Source organism: Aspergillus pseudonomiae (assembly GCF_009193645.1).
Source record: "Aspergillus pseudonomiae strain CBS 119388 unplaced genomic scaffold BDV37scaffold_3, whole genome shotgun sequence".
NCBI classification, from domain to species: Eukaryota; Fungi; Ascomycota; class Eurotiomycetes; order Eurotiales; family Aspergillaceae; genus Aspergillus; species Aspergillus pseudonomiae.
This window is the reverse complement of record NW_022475995.1, coordinates 238,023-259,277: the sequence shown is the minus strand read 5'-3', so window position 1 is coordinate 259,277 and position 21,255 is coordinate 238,023. Positions and strand designations below refer to the sequence as shown.

Here is a 21,255-nt window from a genome sequence, read left to right as displayed (position 1 = left end):
TCAAGAGTGTGCAACTTAGGGAGGCATCGTGCTTTGAGCTAAATTTATTGTGTTAGAATATGGTGTCTACCTTCTAGGAAAGACCAGCCATTGCTAGCCCCCAGGAACTAAGTGGGAGGTAGAACATGGAGAGATAGGAAGAGGCTATTGCTGCGTATTCCTGATGAACATGCGTCATGGCTAGTTTATCGGGCCTGCGATGTGTACTGTTGGAGTGGGGGATATCATGATGGATAATATCGAATGATGATACCTATTCCAAGACTCGATTCCATAAGGAATGGCTGTAGTTTAGAATAGTAGTCTCCGCATACATCCTTCAGTCTGTCACACCATCAATGCCAACATGCTACATATCAGCGACAACATACAAACACCAACTACTCAGCCACACGTAGGGTAACATTTAACCCCGCTCTATAGTCCGAGCGATATAGACTTATTACGAGAAACTCCCATCCTTGTCACGTAATATCCCCACAAAGCCAAGTCGGCTTCACTACACATTTTATGTGGGGGAGGCTGATCCCTTAGGCGGGGTCTCCGCAAAATTGGTCACTACAATCCTCCGCACGATAATTGACGTAATTCTCACTGGAATGTAGTATCCTAGGGTTTCCCGTGATCCTTACATCTTTGAATGAGATTATTGGTGTTTCAATAGTATAATAGCATTGTCAATTACAGCAGTCAGTTGCAGAAATCGTCCGAATACATGGTTTATGCTGTTTATCAGGTCCCCGGACTCACCTCCCTTGCTGAGGTAGTTGAGACGGGACCTAATCTCCGGAAAAGCCGAAACTAGTTTTCTCACCATGTACATAACCGGCGATGCCGATGGTATCTACCGTTGTCTTGGCTGAGTAGGTCATGAGCCATTCGAGTAGAGATGGGGAAAGCCAAATATTTGAAGCTAGGTGCGGGGGTTTCTTCGTTTGCCAAGGCGCTCTATGTTAAATAGGTGTGTATTTCTCCCCGATGGAAGTGTGCGGTTCTGTAGCATAGGTCAGCCATATAAGTCTTTCATATTGTATTCACAATGCGGATTGACAGTGCAGTAGCGAGCCTGGCAGCTCTGGCTTCAGGTTGCGTGGCCCTATCCACCAGGGCCTACGTGCCTAGAAGCCATTCCTTGTCGCGACGCAATGATAGTGTCCCAATTTACAAAGACGCGTCGTATTGTATCGACGAGCGGGTCGAAGATCTCCTATCTCGCATGACCATCGAGGAAAAAGCAGGCCAGCTCTTCCATAACAGACTATTCGCTGGTCCTCTTGATGACGAAGGGAGCGGCGACAATGTCCACAACAGCACCGGCAACGTGATCAGCGAAAAGTATATGACGCATTTCAACCTCGCCACCGATATCACGAACGCCACAGAGACAGCCGAGTTTATCAATAGCATACAAGAGCTTGCATTGCAGACCAGACTGGGCATTCCCATCACTGTATCGACGGATCCCCGTCATTCCTTTACGGAAAATCTGGGTACCGGGTTTCAGGCTGGAGTGTTCTCCCAATGGCCGGAATCAATTGGCCTTGCTGCACTTCGTGACCCGTATGTCGTGAGAAAGTTTGCCGAGATTGCAAAGGAGGAGTACATTGCGGTGGGGATTCGCGCGGCTTTGCATCCTCAGGTCGATCTGTCGACGGAGCCACGATGGGCCCGTATCAGTAACACCTGGGGTGAAAACAGCACCCTTACTAGTGAGCTCCTCGTGGAGTATATCAAGGGCTTCCAAGGTGATAAACTCGGCCCCCAGTCTGTGATAACGGTTACCAAGCACTTTCCTGGAGGAGGCCCCGTGGAGAACGGCGAAGACTCTCACTTTACATACGGGAAAAACCAAACATACCCGGGAAACAATCTGGAGGAACACCTGAAACCTTTTAAAGCGGCGATCGCGGCCGGGGCAAGGGAGATCATGCCGTACTATTCCCGGCCCATTGGTACGAAGTATGACCCCGTCGCTTTCTCATTCAACAAGGGAATTGTGACAGAGTTGTTGCGCAATGAACTCGGTTTTGAAGGCATCGTGTTAACTGACTGGGGTCTCATTACGGATACTTATATCTTGGGGCAGAATATGCCGGCCCGGGCTTGGGGTGTTGAGAATCTGACTGAGCTTGAGAGAGCGACAAGAATCCTGGACGCCGGCTGTGACCAGTTTGGAGGCGAGGAGCGACCAGAACTGATTGTTCAGCTTGTCCAAGAAGGTATCATCTCCGAGGATCGGATCGATGTTTCTGTTCGCCGGTTACTGAGAGAAAAGTTTGTTCTTGGCCTATTTGACAACCCTTTCGTTGACCCCGAGGCTGCTGGCCGAGTTGTTGGAAATGATTACTTTGTCCGTCTGGGTAGAGAGGCGCAGAGGAGGTCGTATACTCTCCTCAGCAACAGCGAAGACACTGTCCCCTTGAAGAAACTCGAAGAGAGTACAAAGTTCTATATTGAAGGGTTCAACGCGAGCTTCATAGAATCATGGAACTTTACGGTCGTTGACAGCCCCGAGGAAGCCGACTATGCTCTTCTGCGGTATAATGCGCCCTACGAACCTCGCCCTGGAGGCTTTGAGGCCAACATGCATGCCGGCTCACTCGCATTCAACGAGACTGAGAAAGCCCGCCAGGCGAAGATATACTCAGCCGTACCGACGATCGTGGATATTGTCATGGATCGCCCGGCAGTTATTCCCGAGATTATTGAGCAGGCCAAAGCTGTCTATGCTAGTTACGGAAGTGACAGCAATGCGTTCTTGGATGTGGTCTTTGGTGTGAGCGCACCTGAGGGAAAGCTACCATTTGATTTACCCAGCTCTATGGAGGCCGTGGAAGCACAGATGGAAGATGTGCCTTTTGATACGAGGAATCCGGTGTTTAAGTTTGGACATGGGTTGAGGTATGCTGATCGCTGTGCAAGCGGCAGTAAGTGCTCCTAGGTGGATCTCTGGGGCGACGTGGCCTAACAGGTAATTGCAATGGAGGTGGTATACTGTGACTAGCGCGGGAATAGTGAGAGATACCTGATGCTATAGAGAACTATAACTAGTATATGGATACAAATAATAGATCTAGGTCTGCTACAACTCCATGACAAGAGTATTCCCTTTGTTCTCATTAAAGGGACTAAATGTAGCCCATGAGTGCTTCCACCATCTATATATAAACAGGTTCTCTATAATACACAGTACGGAGTACTGACATACACATATTGCCTCCAAAAAGTTACCCACCAGTAACTACTGAGACAATTCTATACTACCCTCTCCATCATCCCATCACTGTATGAATCTAAGCAGAGCACTCCTTCTGAGATCCATCAGAATAGAAATAATCCTCATTGATCTTGATCGACTCGGCATACCAAGTCTTACCCTGATCGGAAGTCGTGAAGCCGCTCGACGTAGCGTTCGACAGGTTCAGCGTCTCACCGAAGTTGGGATCAGCCTCACTGAGATGGATGGTGAGCTTGTCCCAGCTGTAGCCAGCGACCGTACCACAAGTGCCGAGGTAGCATTCGTTGCTGGAGTAGAGGAAGGTAGGGTTGATGGATTTGTCTTTAGTGATGCCGGTTAGTGTCGCTGACTATGGCTAAGGGAATTGCCTGATGTAGGGAAATTACCGTCGGATTGCTCAGAGACCTGCTTTCCACCGACGGAGACTTGTTGTGTAATCTTCTTGTCATCGACGGCGACTACGATCGTTAATCCTTTGATCTCATATGGCTATTTAGGGTGTGGAGCTTACTGGTAAAGTCAAGCTGCGAGCCACCAGGGACAGTGATATACGGCTGCTGGACCTGACCAGCTAGTGACATTTACTAGTGCATGGCACCGATTCACAAAATCGCAGAGACTTACATAGATGATAGGTGCTGGTAGCGACACACCACTCCTCCGCCGTAGCCGGACAAGCCCTAACATCAATTAGCGATGCTGTCCCATTGTGCCTTGACATTTGGAATTGTATCCTGAAGCCCAACGTACTGGGACTTCTGGTCCGGCGACCAGTTCAACAAAGGCTGGAACAGGTCCGCAGCCTGATCCGACATCGAAGCGGAGATGCCGACCCATATGGACAGCCAGGGGGCGTCGTTTTGCTTCTCCTGGGTAGTACCACAAGGGACCGCTGGTGGAACAAGCGAGTACGTAGCCTTGGTGATTTGAGCGTTGTTTGTTGTAGGCCCAACAGCAAACATGTTTCCAAAGTGCCAGTCTTCGTAGAGAGCGGCGGCGCGCAGCGCCAGGGCAAGGGGGACGACGGCATAGACGGAGCGCATTGTTACCAGACGATGCGAACAAGGAGTACAGAAGAATAAAGAAATACTTGCAAGAAAAGAACCTTAGTGCTGTCCCGAGTTGACACTCCAGGTCTATATAACTGTTTCAAGATGGAAGTGGGCCGAGTTCTGTCTCGGAGATTGTTACAGGATCCACTCGGGACTCCATAGACGGTAAGCAGAGACATTCTCTAACGAGGGTTGTCCACAGACGGTATAGAATACGATAATCATGGCTCAATCGAGAAGATCGCCCAATCGTTGAGTTGCTAAAGGCGGCAGTGCCACAACAGGTACCACCCAGAAATTATTTCACCATCAATAGTGAGACAGGAGTCGAAGTGCTTGATTATAATTTGAGCCCTGCAGGTTAGCTGAGCGGCATATAGTATGTAATCATCTTAGTCGGGTCGATTTATGGAGCAGTAACCTCCTTTCCTACATATTCCTTTCTGAATGTAAGTGTAAAAATATTAATGTTTATGTAGCTCCATTAGGCCCCTATTCTGGACCAGTCATCTTGATGCTTTAGCCACAAAGGCTCACCACAAATATCCCACAGTTCAAGTCCGCGTGAAGCTGTAGTCAATCACTATTGGGTCGTGGAATGAGATGATATTGAAGTTGACTACCTGCCAAGGGCTTCTAGTGCCATAGCTATGCAGACCTTTATAGAAACCGTTGCTACTACGCCTACTTGAGCATTTAATAACTACTATAACGAGGGAATATGGCCATCTACTCCTATAGACAGTACTCCACAGGCTCCATAGTCAAGTCTGTCACCTGTCTGGGTATTCCTTGTCATTATTCATTGAGCGTATTCGTAGGCAAACAGGAATTGAATGTGTATATTTACAGAGATCTAGTGCATTTTCTATCACCCAGTGTATGTGTTCAAGCCTCGGTAATGCGTAAGTTGATATTAGTGTACTATTCTGTCACGAGGGCCATCGTGGGAATAGATGATTCAATATTTTAATTCATCAAATTTAGGCAGCACACCTTCTCAGGCAAAGGGTTCACTGGCATCATTCCGTGCATACATTTCTGCTTCATTCCCTTCTTTGTCTCCCTTAACTGCTTTTTGTCTTGGTGCGCCGTTTCCAGACTCCTCCCATCTTAAATACTCTCCTGTTGTCATGAGCGTATCATATCATCCATCAGTCCACCTAGCCTTAGCCCTGTCTGTTATGTGCTTTACTGAAGCTATTAGTTTCCTGCTCCGCCGGAGCTTCAGAAAGAACCATCTTTTTGACACTATCCCATAGCATGACGGGTCTCATTGAAGCAAGGCTGTCGAGCCAGAGTAGCACAGGTATTGAGAAAGAGTGTAATCCCACCACCATCAAAGCCATCCTTTCGGCCGTGAGAATTGATGACTGACTGGGCATTGTTGAAGCCAGAGCAGTGGAGTGTCGATAATCTATGGAGGCTAGACACAGGGCAGGATCCATGTGAACGGTGTACCAGGGTTCTATCCAAAGACATGGCTTTTCGGACCGTCAACACTTCTTGTTCGATCTGATTCCCAGTAAGGTCCCGCTACACAAGTTTGGGGCAGCTACGGGCCTCACTGTTGTTACCTGCAGCCTCATCTTCTAGTTGAATCCTTACTGTGTACTGGATAGAGCGCGTTGGCGTCTGACCAACACAAGAATTATCAAATCAGCGCTCGAGCTACAATGTCGCTCCCTGCAATGCCGTCACCAGCAATGCGTCAGCCTGATTAGCCAGCGGGTATCTTTCAGAGGCATTCAGCCAGACATAGAGGGGCAATCTTCATTCTGTCAAGGCCCTAAAACGCCCCCAGCTGGTGGTAATACGCACCGCAACGGGTCGCCGATTAATGTGCAATCTAACCAGCGCAGTATCCTCAGTTTAATGAGGCGTGCTAAAGCAGCCGGTGAAACCCCGAGATTTTAGAACCCGGTTGCATTAGAGCCGGCAAACACTCTTCTCCGATTGGAGCTGTATGGAATGGCACCAACGAGTCGGAGAGGGTTAAAGTAATCAAGCAAGAGCCCATCGAATATGCAGAGAAATTGTCTTTGAAGACCGACGAAGGGCATGAATATACACTCTACGATATCCCCGAAGTTCCCCCCAATAGGGAAGATGCCGACGTTATCCTTATCGATGACGAAGAGTACCCCAACGAGTTGGAGCATGAGGCTGCCGCGGAGTACGATGCTGAAATCGCGGATGATGTTCGGAACAGAACGTTCAAGAGGTTATGTTGGGCACTCCACCCACATCCAGATGCTGTTCAGAGCATGTAACAACCGTCGAGACTTACGAAAGCATTGTATAGAATCGGAGACTAGTCGCCCGCTTGCAGGTGTCTAGGAAGATGTCAAACTGGAATATGCGGTTTGAACAACCGCCGTCGGAGATCAAATAAGGGTGGTTGTGGTCAATCTCGGCAGCATTCCTCACAAAAAGGACAGATACTCAACACGGAAAAGTTCAGGGAGCCCGCTGGGTACTCCGAGTATTGTACATCAACTGACTTATAGTTCGCTTGGGCTCTTCAAATTAGGTGGCTATATGTAAAGAAGAGAGGATCTTGTTGCTTGGTGAACTCTCGGTGTTTAACAAATTATGTTATGGGCAGCTCTTTCCCAGCAGAGGCTGGTTATGATCTATCATTTGTTGAGTAAAGAAGTTCCAAGGCTATGAGAGGTTCATTTGCGTGTGAAAACAAAAATGCTATATAGTTCTTGGTTGTTTTTCGTCTCGACAAAACTAGATCGCTTTGGTGGCTATTCGCGATTGACGTCGACGAGATGCAAAACGACAGGCTGACGACCCTTCATAATATTTACGTAAAATTTATATACGGTCCTTAAGTAATCCATGACTGCTATTCAACGTGATCCAGCCCCACAAGTAGAAACAATGACCATGCGTGATTCATACACGACCTCCTAATCATTGGCGCTGGACAGATAGGGCGACGATTGATCAAGGAATACCGCAGTGACCGGTGACGAGCTGGTCCTCGGATGACAAGATTTTAAGCATCGTTTGTAGCATATTCTTCGCCGGTTACACTGCCCATACTCATGCACCGAAGGGTGGACAGGGCATGAATATCTCCATGCAGGACTCATACAACCTAGTATGGAAGATTGTAGCCGCCATCACTGGGAGTGTAGACCCGGGCACCTAGAAGCCGAACAGTAATGGATGCTGGAGGTTACTGGTTTTCGCGGGAGACTGGCTTACTCGGCTATCGTTATTTGCAAAGGAATTCAGTGGCCGATTTAACAACCACCGTGCCTCACAATCGACACAGAACTGACAACCACTGGAGATAATGTTGATTTATTTCAGCCCAGGAGCATCCATTAACCAGTTGCAACTTCCGGAGACCTTTCATCAATTAGAGAAGGCGCTCGGATGGGAGCATGCGAAGGTATTCGCTGATGACCCCTTGTATGAAGGAGATATAGGCCAGGCGTACGAACAGTATAGCGTCAACAAGCAAAGAGGCTGTTTGATTGTTTGTCGGCCGGATCAGCATGTTGGCTAGACTGGGGATATAGAAGATGTAGAGGATCTAGAAAAGTACTTCTCCGGGATTTTGATTAGAAAGAAAAAAAAGACATAAGGTCACATCGTGACATGCATATGGCAGAGAAATTATATGTACAGCTCAGGCTCTGCAACACAACCAAGTCCCACATAACTACTAGTAGATGTGGTGTACCAAGGGAGATTGTTCAATTCACGTAAGATAATCGACATCCAGATCAGCCCGAGGGCGCCTTGTGTAGCAAGAGGAAGACGTAAAACTTTCCAATATCTCTTCGACGCTTTCCCTAAAGGCATTCATTCGCTGACTGACGCGGCGTGTCGTGGGCGCGAACAAGTATGATAATGTGGTACCTCAAATTCCCGGCAGTCCTGTGCTGATTACCGCAGCCTGTCACCGTTATGCTAAGCCAAATAATAATACGGAAAAGTCCAACTAGAATGGCTAGAATGATCAACACTTTGCCCTGTGACCTCCAGTGGAAAATATGCGGATGGAAAACCAATCTTTCCACATAGCACAGTACCACTTCTTGGTGAAAGAACTCCTAGCCAATGATCACCTTGGCAGCCTAGGACGAATGCTAGATATGATCAATTTATGTTCTTCCCATCTGTGGCTTCTGCACGAAGAGATATGGCCAGAAGTATAGGTCCGAGGAGCTTCATGCTAGCAACATCCAATGTATTCCATGGACCAAATTGATGCATTGTCATGAAAGAGTTGGATCCGCCTTGATAATGCTTGTCGCTCAAATATCTGATATATTCGTCACCGTACTTCGCAACCGTCAAGAATATTTCGTGCCAGTCTTGGGAGACAATTATGCGCCTATTTGAATTAGCGTTGGAGTAGCATTTGGGGCACAAGAAGTAAAAGTTGAGGGTTATACATCTTTTCGACTCCGTCAGGCTTTTCGTTATCACTTTTTTATCCAAGCAACCATTTGGGCGCCCTCCTGCATTTGGATAGGAATCGACTTCTTTGATCGTTTGACAGGTTTCACCTCAACAATAACTTTTGCTTTTCCCCGGCGATCATCGAGATATCCGTCAATCCTTGCTTCGAAACTAGCCTCCTCAAAGTTAGCTTTGAAGGCCTTTCTATGTAGCGTCCATTTATGGGTTAGGTTAAAATGCATGGTCAGCGCATTCAGAAAGAGGATGAGTGCACAGTTCACTATCTGCTCATCCTTTGTGGGAGGGTACAGCACGTTTTCCAGTTCTTTTGGGCCAGGCGTTATAGGCTGGAATGGACTCGGGGTCTCATGAGCCGGGGTCTCTTGGGCTGAGATCCTTTGAACCGGGGTGTCTTGAACTGAGGTCTCTTGGGCTGGGGTCTTCGGACTGACAAAGGGATCTTCAAGTCTGATATCTTCAAGGTTGAGTATTTCGGATATATTGGTGGACTTCGAGGGTGTCTCCACATGGTCATCGGCTGTCGGGTTATCACGTTCACGAGCACGGGCACGTGTTCGATGTGCGATAGGAGTTACAAAGGTTTGCAGATCTGTGTCATCTTGGGTATCGGTAACCTCAAGTTGATACTGCCGGGCAACCGCAAATTCCCTTCTTCAATATTCGGACTAAAAAACGACCGACAATATGTTTCCCATGACTTATAGCCTCCTAGCATTGTATTCGCCTCTGAGATCCACTCGCTGATGCCGGACAATATTCCCGGCAACTCATCCATACGTCGAGATACCCATAGGACATGGAATAACAGAAATTGCTCCTGCTCAGCTTTAGAGGCAGAGGCAAGCTTCGCACCGTGTACAGTCTGGCCTGTGAGATTCATCCTCGCTATTTCATCCTGCCATTGCTTGACATTTCGGGGCAGCGATGTCTTGACACCAGACATGATGTCTCTCCACAGATAGTAGCAATACTATAGCCGAACAAGGACACCTGACGGGTTCGTTCACCTGAATTTGAGAAGTTCAGTTGGAATTGAGAATAAATAAAAGTCAAAGAATTGGCATCGGCCAGTGCCACCACTTATTATATCCCCGACACGCGGCATCTTCGAGCCATAATTCAACCGTAGCGGTTACTATTTGTGTCTCAACAGCAAGCCCAGCCCAACCATTCGAACTGAGGATATGAGCGTATCCCTCCTAATGGGTCAGTTCAGCCTCGCCAGCGCGTATGTGAATGCGCCTTGGCTGGGATGGTGAGTGGGTTGGAGTACATGAGTGAATTAATTAGACCACTTGCATGACTGGGGCAATTGGCTGGCGCTTGTTATTTCTTTCCCCATCGCATTGATTGGCAACTACTTTACTTCCATTCACAGCGGCATGTAATGGGCCGATAGAAGGTCCGTGATCTTGGACCCAGCGTACTGTCGTCTTATTGGCAGTGCGTCAGTCACGAAACGCTAAACCCATTTAGTCTGTTGATTCCAAAATTGGAAAACAAAATCCCCATCTTTTCAGGACTCCATAAATAACCTCCGATATCTCTCCCTTCCTTCCCCTTGAACTACTTAATTCGCTTCACACCACATTCCCATCCCGCATTAATCTTTTTTTTTTCATTCGCATACCGTCACCATGTCAAAACCAATGGAAACTATGGCTCGTCGCAACATGCGGGCCGCATTGCAGCAGTTAACGCGAAGCGTTAGAGACTCTGGATTCACGGAATTTAGCCAACAGGAACTGCAAAAAAACTACAATATTGAAGTCGACCTCATGGTTTTGGACGAGGCATCGTCCCTTAAACCATCTTACTTTGCCCCCTGCCGAAGTCCAATTCCAGATCCCAGTGCCGACACTTCTGGAGAGCCTTACAAAGGCCAAGACCATGAAACAGAGTACAGTTTTACTCGCCCTGTCGATCGCGCATATGTGATGTGGAATATGCACCTTGCGTATTATATGTCCTTCTGTGATAGCTCTGTCACTGGCGAGAGGACCCCTTGGATTTCACAATGGTAGGCAACCTACAATATATCTGAAGGTCTTTGTTCACCTAGTTTACCTAGCGTTGGAGAGACCCCATTTCGCGGCTTATTTAAGTACGAGCAACCTGAGTTTGGGTGCTACGAGATCACATATCTTGATGGCCCTTCCTACCCCCATGTTATGGCCGTCATATATAATAATTTGGTTGCAACGGATGACACAGTGCTCTGCGGCGAGTTGCTTCCAATCCTCCGCATTATGCTTGCGCAGCTTATGAAGTGGGAATTCGTTCATCAGATGGTCTCACCGGTAAGTACTTGGGTATTCTGGTTAGTAGCCCAACATTTCATATTTGATACTGACATATGGCAGGTCTTGATTATCTCGCTTATGGGACTGAAAGTCCGTGTAATTGAGGCTTTTTTCAAAGACCAGAAGCTAGTCGTGCGTCCAACCAAAATGTATGACTTCACTCACGGGAACGATGCAGCGTTCAAAGTATTTGCCCAGTGGTACATGGGCCAGCCAATCGGTGATACTGTTCTGACCTGATGTTATTGATAATGATTTCTTTCTCACGTGTTGGGTGTTCTTGTTGGGTTATCAGGAATGGGAAATTTGGGTTTGGTAACTGGCGCATATCTTTTCTTAGTACTATGTGGCGTTTTGGGTGATTGGGATTGACATGGTTTATCAATGTGGGACTGAAGAAGCTCAGTGTGAAGCTGGTTCTTGACACTAGAACGAATTTTGTAGTGTTTCGTGATATACTCAATAAGGGCTTTGATAGCAGTCTTGGTTTTAATCATTTTATTCGGGCATTCCTAATTCCGGCGGGCGAAATTAAAGTAGCACAGAGAAATGAAGTTCTATGGAAAGGCAACAGAAGAGCATCCATCAAATACAAACCATCTTAGGGTTATATGGCCTCTGAAACTCGACTAACTAGAAAGGGACTAGCCCAACCTTGGATGTAGGTTCGAAATAATATTCCAGAACTTGTGTATATCATGGAGTGTGTTTCGGGAAGCACTGTACAGCCATGGAGTGCTTCGTTCAAGCTTTTAGTCCTTATCATTATGGGCTGCAGATATCAAAGATTAATCCAACTCCACTCTTCAGGAAGTCAAAGTATTTGGCGTATTTCTATTACAGGAAACAGCCGATTAAATCTTTAGCGGAGCTAGAATGCGTTGCAATGCTATAAACCTCAACCAAGACTGTTGCGCACCTTGCGGCTCTTACATGTAAATGCAAAAGAAAGCTATCAAAGAGTATCCGACATTTTAAATCTTGATAAAAGGTTGTTGTTTTGCATGGTGTGACTTCATCTCCATTGGACCAACAGCATGATAAAAATATTATTATTATTACCAATCAATCCTTCTAATGTAGGTATAACCCATATTATAAATAACATTAACTGTATATTGACCTAAATCATGAGTAGTCGCCTATTCCCCCTTGAATTAATGCTATTATCATGGCTACCGACAACCCTCAGCGGAGACTCTAAGCCTCCAAAGGACAATTTCTGAAAGCAGTCCAACTACCCCAATTCTATGCAGTCTTAAAAGCAAGGAAACTATACCTATACCAAATTATATACCAGACCAAAAACTATCCCCAGTATGACCACTCACCACACCGCCGAAGAAACCCTCCAAGGTATCAACAACCAAGCACGGGGCAAATCTTCAAATGGGGCCCTAATTATAACCCTGTATATATTCTCTACCTCCACAATGTATACAGAATTTGGTAATTGAAGTAAAACGACCAGACCTGTGGCGAGTACTTTTTTTAAAGAAAATTTAATTTTCTTCACGATGTTTTTGAGGTTTTAATCTCATGTCCTGGAAATTACTATAGACATTCAATAAGACTACATTTTCTTGTCCATGTACGCACTTGTTCTTCAAGGTGGCTAGCCCTAATAAATTACACAAATTTTGACTTGTATTACATGGTGTAACTGGATATTTTCAACTGAATAGCTTGTCATGAAAAAGCCCAGGATTCAATGGGGGACCAGAACGAATCGTTTGGCTCTATATAGGCTAGTCCCTGGGCACCCGCCGTGACAGTTGAAGTCTTAATACAAATATACTTGAAGCATTAAAGCTCCGACTTCATCAGATCCACCCTGGTCCAGTCACACTAATTTCTGAGGCAGTCGGGGCTAAGACCCCTGCTTCTTCCTAGGAACTCGGTGAAAGCTGCACCTGAACGGTTGTTACAGAGTCCGTTGCTAGTACCCACATCCCTGCTAGGGTCCAGCCATGGAGCCGATCATGTCCAACATGGGCGCGGGGAGTTCTTTCGCCAAGCTTTGTGCGTCTCCATAAATGTGGTTGCCGGGTATGAGATCCGACTTTGCCGCGAACGAGCGAAGCTTTCATAGCAGTTCGTTTGCGTTGGATGCGGCAGGAAGGTTTTGAGACTTCACCATCTATGCTGCAAGTAGGAATTGGTGTGTGGTAGTCCAAGCCTACCAAAGTGTCACAGACCTACACAGATTATACACGATGAGCAATTGAGATAAATAGAAGTCGGGCTAATACGGCCCCCGTTCAGGAGGAGTTCGCGTAATCATATCCAACCGATAGGCCGCGTTGGATCGGCAAGCCCACGCAGTTATGTGAGACACCATCCCGCCTAATTTAGTCGCGACACATATCCGTCACCTAGCGAGATCATCCTTCTGGCCAAGACGACCCCTATTCTTCCAGAAACAGCTTGCGCTCCACGTGCTCTATTTAAACAGTAGCCATGCCAGGGTATTGCATCCCTGGTGGTGGAACATTGCATTGCATTCACCAGATATCATACTCCCATTGCTGACCCACTGTGTTCAACATGCAATTCGGCTACGCGAAGTTATTCCTCTTTCTTCTTTGCCAGTCCATGCCGGCCGTATCCCGGCGCATTGGTCATAAACACACTCGCATCACCGAACGACAGGCTCCCGCCTGTACACCAGCCGCTGGTGGATCGCCCACGGTTGATGATGTCCCAGCCATTGAGTCAGCCATGGCTGCGTGTCCCTCGGGCACAATCATGATTCCACCGAAGGCTACCTACCATATCAACTCCGAGCTTTCTTTCGCCAAATGCGCTGGCTGCACCTTGCAAGTCGAGGGAACGCTGTTGGTATCAGATGACACGAAGGCCTGGAGCGGCAAAGAAGCGGTCTTGAACCTCGAAGACGTGCATGGCGTCAGTATTGTTTCGAAAACCGGAACAGGTGTTATTGATGGCAACGGACAAGCCGCCTGGGACCTCTTGAACAAGGACAAGAATTATTCCCGTGTCAAGTGTCTACTCTACCTGACCGGCAAAACTTCCGGCGTCACCATTTCGGGACTCGCAATGAGGAACCCCCCAAATGTTTTCTCGTCAGTCAAGCAGAGTGTTACGAACGTGACCTATTCCGATTTGATTCTCACCGCTGTGTCCAACAGCGATGCGTTGCCGAAGAACACCGACGGGTTTGACCTTGGCGGCACTGGCATTCGCATGGAAAATATCAAAGTTGAGAACGGCGACGACTGCATTGCCATCCAGAATGGCGCGGAAGATATCACGGTGACAAACATTCAATGCACGGCGTCCCACGGCCTCAGTATCGGAAGTATTGGCAAAACGGCTGGCGAAGTCGACACTGTCAAGAATATTCATTTCAAAAACGCGAAGATGACCAAATGCTCCAAGGCAGCTGGGATCAAGATCTACTCGGGAGGATACGGCACAGCCGAGGTCAGCAACGTCACCTGGGAGAACGTCATGGTGGATGGTACCTCGTACGCCTTCCAGGTCCAGAGCTGCTACGGGTCTGACGAGAAGGAATGCGCGTCTCAGCCTAGCACCGCGAAGTTGACCGACATCGTTGTCAAGGGGTTCAGCGGCAAGACCGATAAAGATGAGCCGGTCGCCAGCATCAATTGTCCGGCCAAGGGTACCTGCGGGCTTTCGCTGAGTGATATGAAAGTCCAGTCTGCTAGTGGAGGCCAGGAATACCAATGTTCCAATGCCCAGTCGATTGGTGTCAATTGTGTCCCAGGAGCGAGTGGCTAGTTGTCTTGACAGCGGGAGCAATCGGTCAGTACTGACAGCGGTGGCCCCCATGAAATCCCATTTAGCAGGCCATATAGTAGCTCTATACATACGCTCCGCATTGTTTTATTCTTATCATAGACTTCCATTGAGTAGTACATCCACTATTGTATACAAATCCACCGCTGTCTAGTATATACAAAATTCTGACCTATTCTATACATACATTGTCATTCGCCAGCTGGATCAGCGGTATTCAGGATAGCCAAATGCAACAGTAATGCATTTAGCAAGGGACAGGCAGAGCGCCATAGATAGCCGGGGCATCGAAAAGGCCCAACTCGGCATTACGGCGACGAGTAAGCCCGTTGACAACTTGTCCGTTGGCCTTGTTCCACTGGGGCAGTTCGTCATGCGCGACAGCCGCCACGTCCTCGCCCTTGTTCATGCGGGCGACAAGAACGGACTTCTGCATGTTGCCATTGCCGACGTTGTATGTCCACGAAACAAGGGCGGCGTATTGGTTGTCATTCAAGGTGACGGGGTCCGCCAGGGCATTGGTGAGGGCGTCTTGATAAGACTATTTGATATTTAGCATGTCTGTGTGTACTTTGAAAGGTGCAAAATTGTGGTATGGTAGTAACTTACGACCAGATCACCGGCCAGTAGCGCGCTGGCATCTGCCTCGGACAATGGCTTGGGGTAGGTCACCTCGGAGCAGGTGGCATCGCCACAGAGGTGACCATAACCGATGGTCGGGTTGCCAAATCCATCATCGTAAACACTGGGTTGGAATGACTCAAAGCTCTTGATCAGGTTGAGACCGTTCTGGTTGACGGGGGGACCAGTGCAGGCGACAGCGAGGGCTGGGAGGAGAGCGGCCAGGAGCTTGAACGAAGACATGTTGAGTGGTATTTGGGAGGTTTTCGTGTCTGAATATTTTGTCTCACTTACGGTCATGCAAGCCTTCTTATGCTTCTGCTCTGGTGGGGGAAGCGTCATGTGTATGCGCGAATATTCCGTAATGCAGCTCCAAATACGAAGTAGCGCGAAGATCGATATTTCTTGAACACGAGATCGCCCGCCCCTTGAGGCACGCAGATTCGGCGATAAGGTTCGTGATCGACATCGTCTTCCGCTTAGTAGCACAGAGACTACTGCATCCACACTTCAGGCTCTTTAAAAAGGTTCAGTCTAACTGGCTGATCGACAGGCGTACCATCTGTCCTCCGTTCATCTTCGCGGATTTAACGTGGGCATCGCGCTAGACATCGTACTAGCCGTTGATCTTCACCTGCATGCTACCTTGTAGACCTCGAACGGCTATGATCCTCGCGTGGTCCCTGTCAATACGAGGTCACAGCCACGTCGAGGAAGCCGGTAGAGTCACTTTGTTCGCTATTCTTAGCATATCAACCCAATTAACATTTTGACTGTGGTATCGATATAACCACTAAAAGATGGTCTCTAATGGCTGTTATCGATGGATCCGGACTTCTAGAATATTGTTCCATGACAACGACAGTTCTACCTGTTCATAGGACATGAGGTAGTTCCCAAAGCACATGGAGTAGGTAGCGGTGATAGTAGATCCACCCCCAAGTTGTCATTCATTGTCAGTAGAGTAGCACGGCAAGGACACAGGGGCTCGTGCGGGCACTTCTCCACCTTATAACACACAATTACCTACCTGAATGACGTCCACAGTACTACTTCTCGGTCCGGGAGCCACGTTGATGTGTAACATGGCAGGCATCTCGCCCGGAGATCTCAATGTTGGACTAACAGCAGCGGGCAATAGCCCTACTCGGTAGGACAATAGTCACAATTCGGGATGATCTCCTTGCAAACAGCAGGTTCCTCGTGTATCCGACACCATAGGACAACGACAGTGTAATGATGAAGTGAATATAACCTCATTACACGGCCTAAAGGGCTAGAACGCACTCTTTATATCATGAAGAACAAGGACATCAAGCGCTAGGCCTATCTAGGAAAGTCGCGTGAAGCGGGGGGTTTTGACAGCATTTAAACCGCGGAATTCCCCAGACTTCCTCTGGTCACGACTCCACAATCTCGCACCCTTTCCAATCTCTTGTCTATAAATTGTCAAAAGTAACAATGTCCAGCTCTGGAAAAGGCTACTCATACACTGGCTCTGGCACTAACAGCCAGGTACTGACCCCTTCACCAGCCTTTTCTTCACTACGAGTTATTACAGGAAGTATGCGCTCGTATCTGGTGACTAATCTCCTTTGAACTCAGGGCAACCACTATTGCTCGCGCGACTACGGAACTGGATCGGATTCAAACGGTTCTGGTCGCGGTGATGCATACCACTACTCTAACAGGTCACTATGCTTTGAAAAACGTCGACTACCCAGCTAACACACATCAGCAACGGATCGTATTACTATTCCAACTCCAACGGAAGTACCTATTACAATGATGGCAAGGGCGGATCGATCTATACCCCTCCTGGTGGGAAGAAATAAACGCTTTTAATATCGTCAATGGCAGAACTCTGGATTAGAGTTATGTTGCCGCGGTTGATATGGATGTTTCGTGGAAGCTCTAAAGCCATCGAAAGGTCATCCGATACTTCGATGTGACCTGATTGTCCATCATGTTCTCTGTGTCGCAAAAATTGCACTTCTATGCTGTTGAGCAGTCATAGCCGGCCTACATTCTGCTAGTAGTAGGGGCAATATCAATTGTTCTTATGTTAATTCGCTTATTTCCAGAACCACATTTATAGTTCGCTCAGGCAGTAGTCTTCAACTCTCGATTGCACCGCGTCCATGAGCTCTATGCTACGGGAGAGTAGCTTTCCTAGCTTCATGAACCCAGATATCCTTTTTTTTTATTTCATTGGACGTTTGATTCTTCGAGATTACGTCCCATATCACTGAGGTTGTTCCCAACGAGATTATACTTCCAGGTGATAAGCATTAGCAGTGTACCTCCAGTCTGTGAACTGGGTAAGGCTGCGTTGGCAGAGAGAAAAGAAACTGTGTCTATTATGGGTTAAATAGTATGATAGAAAACTATATAACTGTTTCTTGCTTCTTTCCTCCAGACTGATTTAACAATATAAGAGAGACCGGGGAGTATGTACGAGGAACCGGGCTGTTTATGAGGGCGGGTGGTTGATGGGTCGATTCGACATCACAGTCGTGACAGGCGAATTCGACGTTTCGAGCTTGGCTTATAGATTATGCACGTCGAATATTCCCCGAAGATTGTTCCGGACCCACATCAACTCATTACAGGTTACATATACTAAAATAACCATGTACACTGATGTTTTTCTAAGCCCAAGGTCAGTAGCCAGAGTCTGGCACATCAACGATAATAATACTTCCAATGTCGTTCCACGGAAAGGGGATTTTAGGTGGAGAGCAAGCTGTATGACTCCATAATATAAAATAGCGTTTACAAAGAAGAAAAGGGTGGCATGAAGGGAGAACCAATTCCAAGCAGTCAAGAAGATTCATTGAGATGAGTCGATCTAGCTGGGACATCATATAGGTCTGAAAGCATTCAACATTCGTTTTGGACTACCAATAACATAAAAATCTTTACTTGATATTCCTTTTCCATTCTATGTATGTAAGCATTGGCGAACAATGACTGGCCACATTGCATTTTCGAGGTTTGCCTTGGTATGCGCCCCTTGCATGCAGCTCCTGGGAGCCGGAGTTGTTCGGGCCCGTTCTGCACATCCCCTGAGTCGCAAAGTTTCTCGAATCTGTTAAGTTCCCTGTTTTCCCCTGTCTCTGTCTAGAAGAAAGAATAACATTTGGATAATACTAGTCATTGTTGCATACCGGGTGGCGCTGGCGGCAAACCCATACATGCGTATCACTGGTTTGCATATTAGCACATGTATCTCCTTTGCCCAGGAAGGTTAAATAGACATGTCGGCCAAGCAGCTAGCGCTGACACTGACATGCGCGCTCAGCCTGCTTTCCGCACATGCGACTGCAGGGACGGACATTCTGGCACCCTCGGTCTCGCTGAAACAATGCCTAAATAATACTGGAGTGACGGCGGTATACCCCAGCGACTTAGACTACGAGGTACTATCACGCCCGCAGAATGCCAACTATCAGCCACATCCAGGGGTGATCGTGATGCCCACGTCGTCCGAAGAAGTAGCAGCTAGCGTACGCTGTGTAGCTGCTGAGAACGGGAACGTCAAGCTCAGCACTCGCGGAGGAGGTCATAGCTATGCTGCGTACAGCTTCTCGGGTGAGGTAGTTATTGATTCCAGCCGGATGAGAGAGATCAGTTTCGACGATGACAGGAGGGAAGTCACGGTGCAATTTGGTCAAACATTGGGTCCATTGGCGGTTGCGATGGGTCAGAAGGGATATGCCCTCCCACATGGGACGTGTCCTGGAGTCGGAATTGCAGGCCATTCCTTAGGTGGAGGCTGGGGGTTCACGTCGCGTAAATGGGGATGGCTTGTTGATCGTAGTAAGTGTGCCACAATATGTGCAGGAGCCAGACACGTAATGGGCCCTTAATCAGAAAAAGTGTGTTAACTTTGCTTTTAGTCGTGTCGCTAGAATTCGTTGATGTTGAAGGCAATATCAAGCTGCTAAACTCTAGCTCAGTTGGTATGGATGGAGAGTTGTGGTGGGCATTGAGAGGAGCGGGAGCTAACAATTTCGGCATTGTGACTTCATTTACGTATGTTCTGGAGGCTGCCCCCACTGCAGTTGTGAACTATGGAATCAGCTTCTCGTCCAAGTCTTCCTGTGCAGGCGTGCTATTGGCAGTCCAGGAGTTAGGCTCTATCTCTGCCAACGATGCCGAGGGCCTTCCGGTCGAGCTGGGCGGGCAGGTTATTATACCTGACGCAAATACTTGCACATTTACTGGGCAGTATTTGGGAGAACGCGCCTCATTTCTGCCAGTACTCGATAGATTATTAGGTAAACTTGCAGACCGCGGAATTGAGCCAGTCAATTCTATGTCCTCCATCAAAGAGTTCAATGACTGGATCGCGGCTCTCACAGACCTGATGGGCTCTTTGGATGAGCCCAGCCTTCCCGAACCATATTACGCTCAGTCCCTAGTGGACGATGGTGCCCCCAATTATACGTCCAACCAAGCGGAGCTCATCATTGACGCTATTGAAGACGCAAAACTCGCCAAACCTACAGAGAGCCATGTTTCCTTTGATTTGAATGGACCAGGCTCAAAAACTAACCTTGGACCGACATTCGGCGATACATCGTTCATTCATCGCGAGAGCTTGTTCCTTATCCAAATTTTCTCATCTAAGTTTCCTGGCTTCAACGCTACAGATGCCCGTGATCAAGGACTCCGGAGAATTACCAACATTGCAGACACTATCAAACAAGCTAAGCCGAGTGGCCAGTGGCACGCCTATCAGAATTATATTGATCCCAATCTGGATGAGTTCGGGCAGGCGTACTATGGTGCGAATCTAGAACGTTTGAAGTCGCTCAAGGCCATCGCAGATCCAGATACGGTATTCGATTTCCCGAAGGGGCTAGGGCATGCATGATAAGAGTCAATTGTAACTCAGTCGTTTTATACATGGAATACACTCCGTAGTTCTCTTTTCCCTCCCTCCAGTTGTATCTGGCCCCATTTTAACACTGTGGAGCGCGCTAAATTCTGACGCCCAATTCCGTATGAGTACTAGCTCATTTTCGTGGTTCTATCTCATATCAAACAGGGCTGTGTCAACATGGCAGCCCACTTATTATCCTTTGAGTTCTGACTAAAGTGTTCCTGGTTCTAGAATATAATACCTCCATTCCGTAATTGCAGATTTTCAAGCAAGTTTTAGCCAACCAATCATGATCCATCCCACGATGAATAGCATTCTGATGGTTCCTCCAAATGATAGCACATATCTCATTCGACTGTGAGCAAGTCTCCATCGGCAAGACTCCGGTCAGATATAATACTAAGGTAGTATTACATGACAGTAGTAGACCTTGTTGTAGTTACTCCATTAGAATGTAGCAGTTTCGCGTCAATACTGGTCTAACTAACCGTGACACAATCCAGAATAGTGTCTTGACCTACCAAGCCTCAATAACAATACAGCCCTAACTGGTGCAACCCAGCGCACCAGAATATGAAACACAAGGTGGTTTAATTTCATGAGCTTTTTCTGGCCTTCTGGATCTGTCACCCTCACCAATCCTGATCGTAGCATCACAATCTATCGCTGGCCTGCCCATATCACCAGCATTCACAACAGTGATAAAATACAGTGCTAAGCCTTCGGGATCTCAACCGTCGTCTGTATCTGGAAAACTCAAACTTACTGAAACAAACCAACTCTGATGTTTGTTTTCTTATGCACTGCCATTCTGTGGGGTTTGGGGAGCCCTGCCAAGCACGGGCTATACTCGTCTCCGAAGATAACAGATCCACAATAATGCCTTAGCTTCAGGGAAATAAGCCTCGCCAGGCA

The 21,255-nt window shown here is 47.5% G+C and overlaps 7 protein-coding genes across 7 annotated transcripts; 4 read left to right on the top strand and 3 right to left on the bottom strand.

The window, feature by feature from the left end:
• Nucleotides 1–1,039: 1,039 nt before the first annotated feature.
• Nucleotides 1,040–2,995, top strand: BDV37DRAFT_293804 (glycoside hydrolase family 3 protein; the record flags this gene model as incomplete). Its single annotated transcript, XM_032089504.1, has 1 exon — nucleotides 1,040–2,995. One exon carries the CDS (start codon nucleotides 1,040–1,042, stop codon nucleotides 2,939–2,941), a length of 1,902 nt encoding a protein of 633 aa, XP_031946512.1. The 3' UTR covers nucleotides 2,942–2,995.
• A 298-nt stretch (nucleotides 2,996–3,293) lies between these two features.
• BDV37DRAFT_278161 (uncharacterized protein) lies at nucleotides 3,294–4,281 on the bottom strand (the record flags this gene model as incomplete). Its single annotated transcript, XM_032085974.1, has 5 exons — nucleotides 3,294–3,559; nucleotides 3,625–3,696; nucleotides 3,750–3,809; nucleotides 3,863–3,918; nucleotides 3,989–4,281. The coding sequence occupies 5 exons, from the start codon at nucleotides 4,279–4,281 to the stop codon at nucleotides 3,294–3,296; spliced, it is 747 nt and encodes a 248-aa protein (XP_031946511.1).
• A 4,060-nt stretch (nucleotides 4,282–8,341) lies between these two features.
• On the bottom strand, nucleotides 8,342–9,685 carry BDV37DRAFT_293802 (uncharacterized protein; the record flags this gene model as incomplete). Its single annotated transcript, XM_032089503.1, has 3 exons — nucleotides 8,342–8,716; nucleotides 8,749–9,390; nucleotides 9,420–9,685. The coding sequence occupies 3 exons, from the start codon at nucleotides 9,683–9,685 to the stop codon at nucleotides 8,416–8,418; spliced, it is 1,209 nt and encodes a 402-aa protein (XP_031946510.1). The 3' UTR covers nucleotides 8,342–8,415.
• A 616-nt stretch (nucleotides 9,686–10,301) lies between these two features.
• On the top strand, nucleotides 10,302–11,457 carry BDV37DRAFT_109565 (uncharacterized protein). The gene is made up of 3 exons (XM_032078347.1): nucleotides 10,302–10,762; nucleotides 10,814–11,042; nucleotides 11,106–11,457. Exons 1-3 carry the CDS (start codon nucleotides 10,380–10,382, stop codon nucleotides 11,283–11,285), a joined length of 792 nt encoding a protein of 263 aa, XP_031946509.1. The 5' UTR covers nucleotides 10,302–10,379; the 3' UTR covers nucleotides 11,286–11,457.
• Nucleotides 11,458–13,592: 2,135 nt separating this feature from the next.
• On the top strand, nucleotides 13,593–14,810 carry BDV37DRAFT_293801 (pectin lyase fold/virulence factor; the record flags this gene model as incomplete). Its single annotated transcript, XM_032089502.1, has 1 exon — nucleotides 13,593–14,810. The coding sequence occupies one exon, from the start codon at nucleotides 13,593–13,595 to the stop codon at nucleotides 14,808–14,810; it is 1,218 nt and encodes a 405-aa protein (XP_031946508.1).
• Nucleotides 14,811–15,075: 265 nt separating this feature from the next.
• Nucleotides 15,076–15,692, bottom strand: BDV37DRAFT_278157 (lysozyme; the record flags this gene model as incomplete). The annotated part of the gene is made up of 2 exons (XM_032085973.1): nucleotides 15,076–15,369; nucleotides 15,438–15,692. The coding sequence occupies 2 exons, from the start codon at nucleotides 15,690–15,692 to the stop codon at nucleotides 15,076–15,078; spliced, it is 549 nt and encodes a 182-aa protein (XP_031946507.1).
• Nucleotides 15,693–18,709: 3,017 nt separating this feature from the next.
• BDV37DRAFT_267924 (uncharacterized protein) lies at nucleotides 18,710–20,331 on the top strand (the record flags this gene model as incomplete). The annotated part of the gene is made up of 2 exons (XM_032084094.1): nucleotides 18,710–19,271; nucleotides 19,352–20,331. The coding sequence occupies 2 exons, from the start codon at nucleotides 18,710–18,712 to the stop codon at nucleotides 20,329–20,331; spliced, it is 1,542 nt and encodes a 513-aa protein (XP_031946506.1).
• Between the last annotated feature and the right edge of the window lie 924 nt (nucleotides 20,332–21,255).

What these genes read in the sequence shown, in the direction of transcription:
- BDV37DRAFT_109565 (XM_032078347.1), top strand. Translation starts at nt 10,380, where the DNA reads ATGTCAAAACCAATGGAAACTATGGCTCGTCGCAACATGCGGGCCGCA. An exon ending in ACCCCTTGGATTTCACAATG is followed by an intron (nt 10,763 to 10,813) that starts GTAGGCAACCTA and finishes TAGTTTACCTAG; the next exon opens with CGTTGGAGAGACCCCATTTC. An exon ending in TTCATCAGATGGTCTCACCG is followed by an intron (nt 11,043 to 11,105) that starts GTAAGTACTTGG and finishes GACATATGGCAG; the next exon opens with GTCTTGATTATCTCGCTTAT.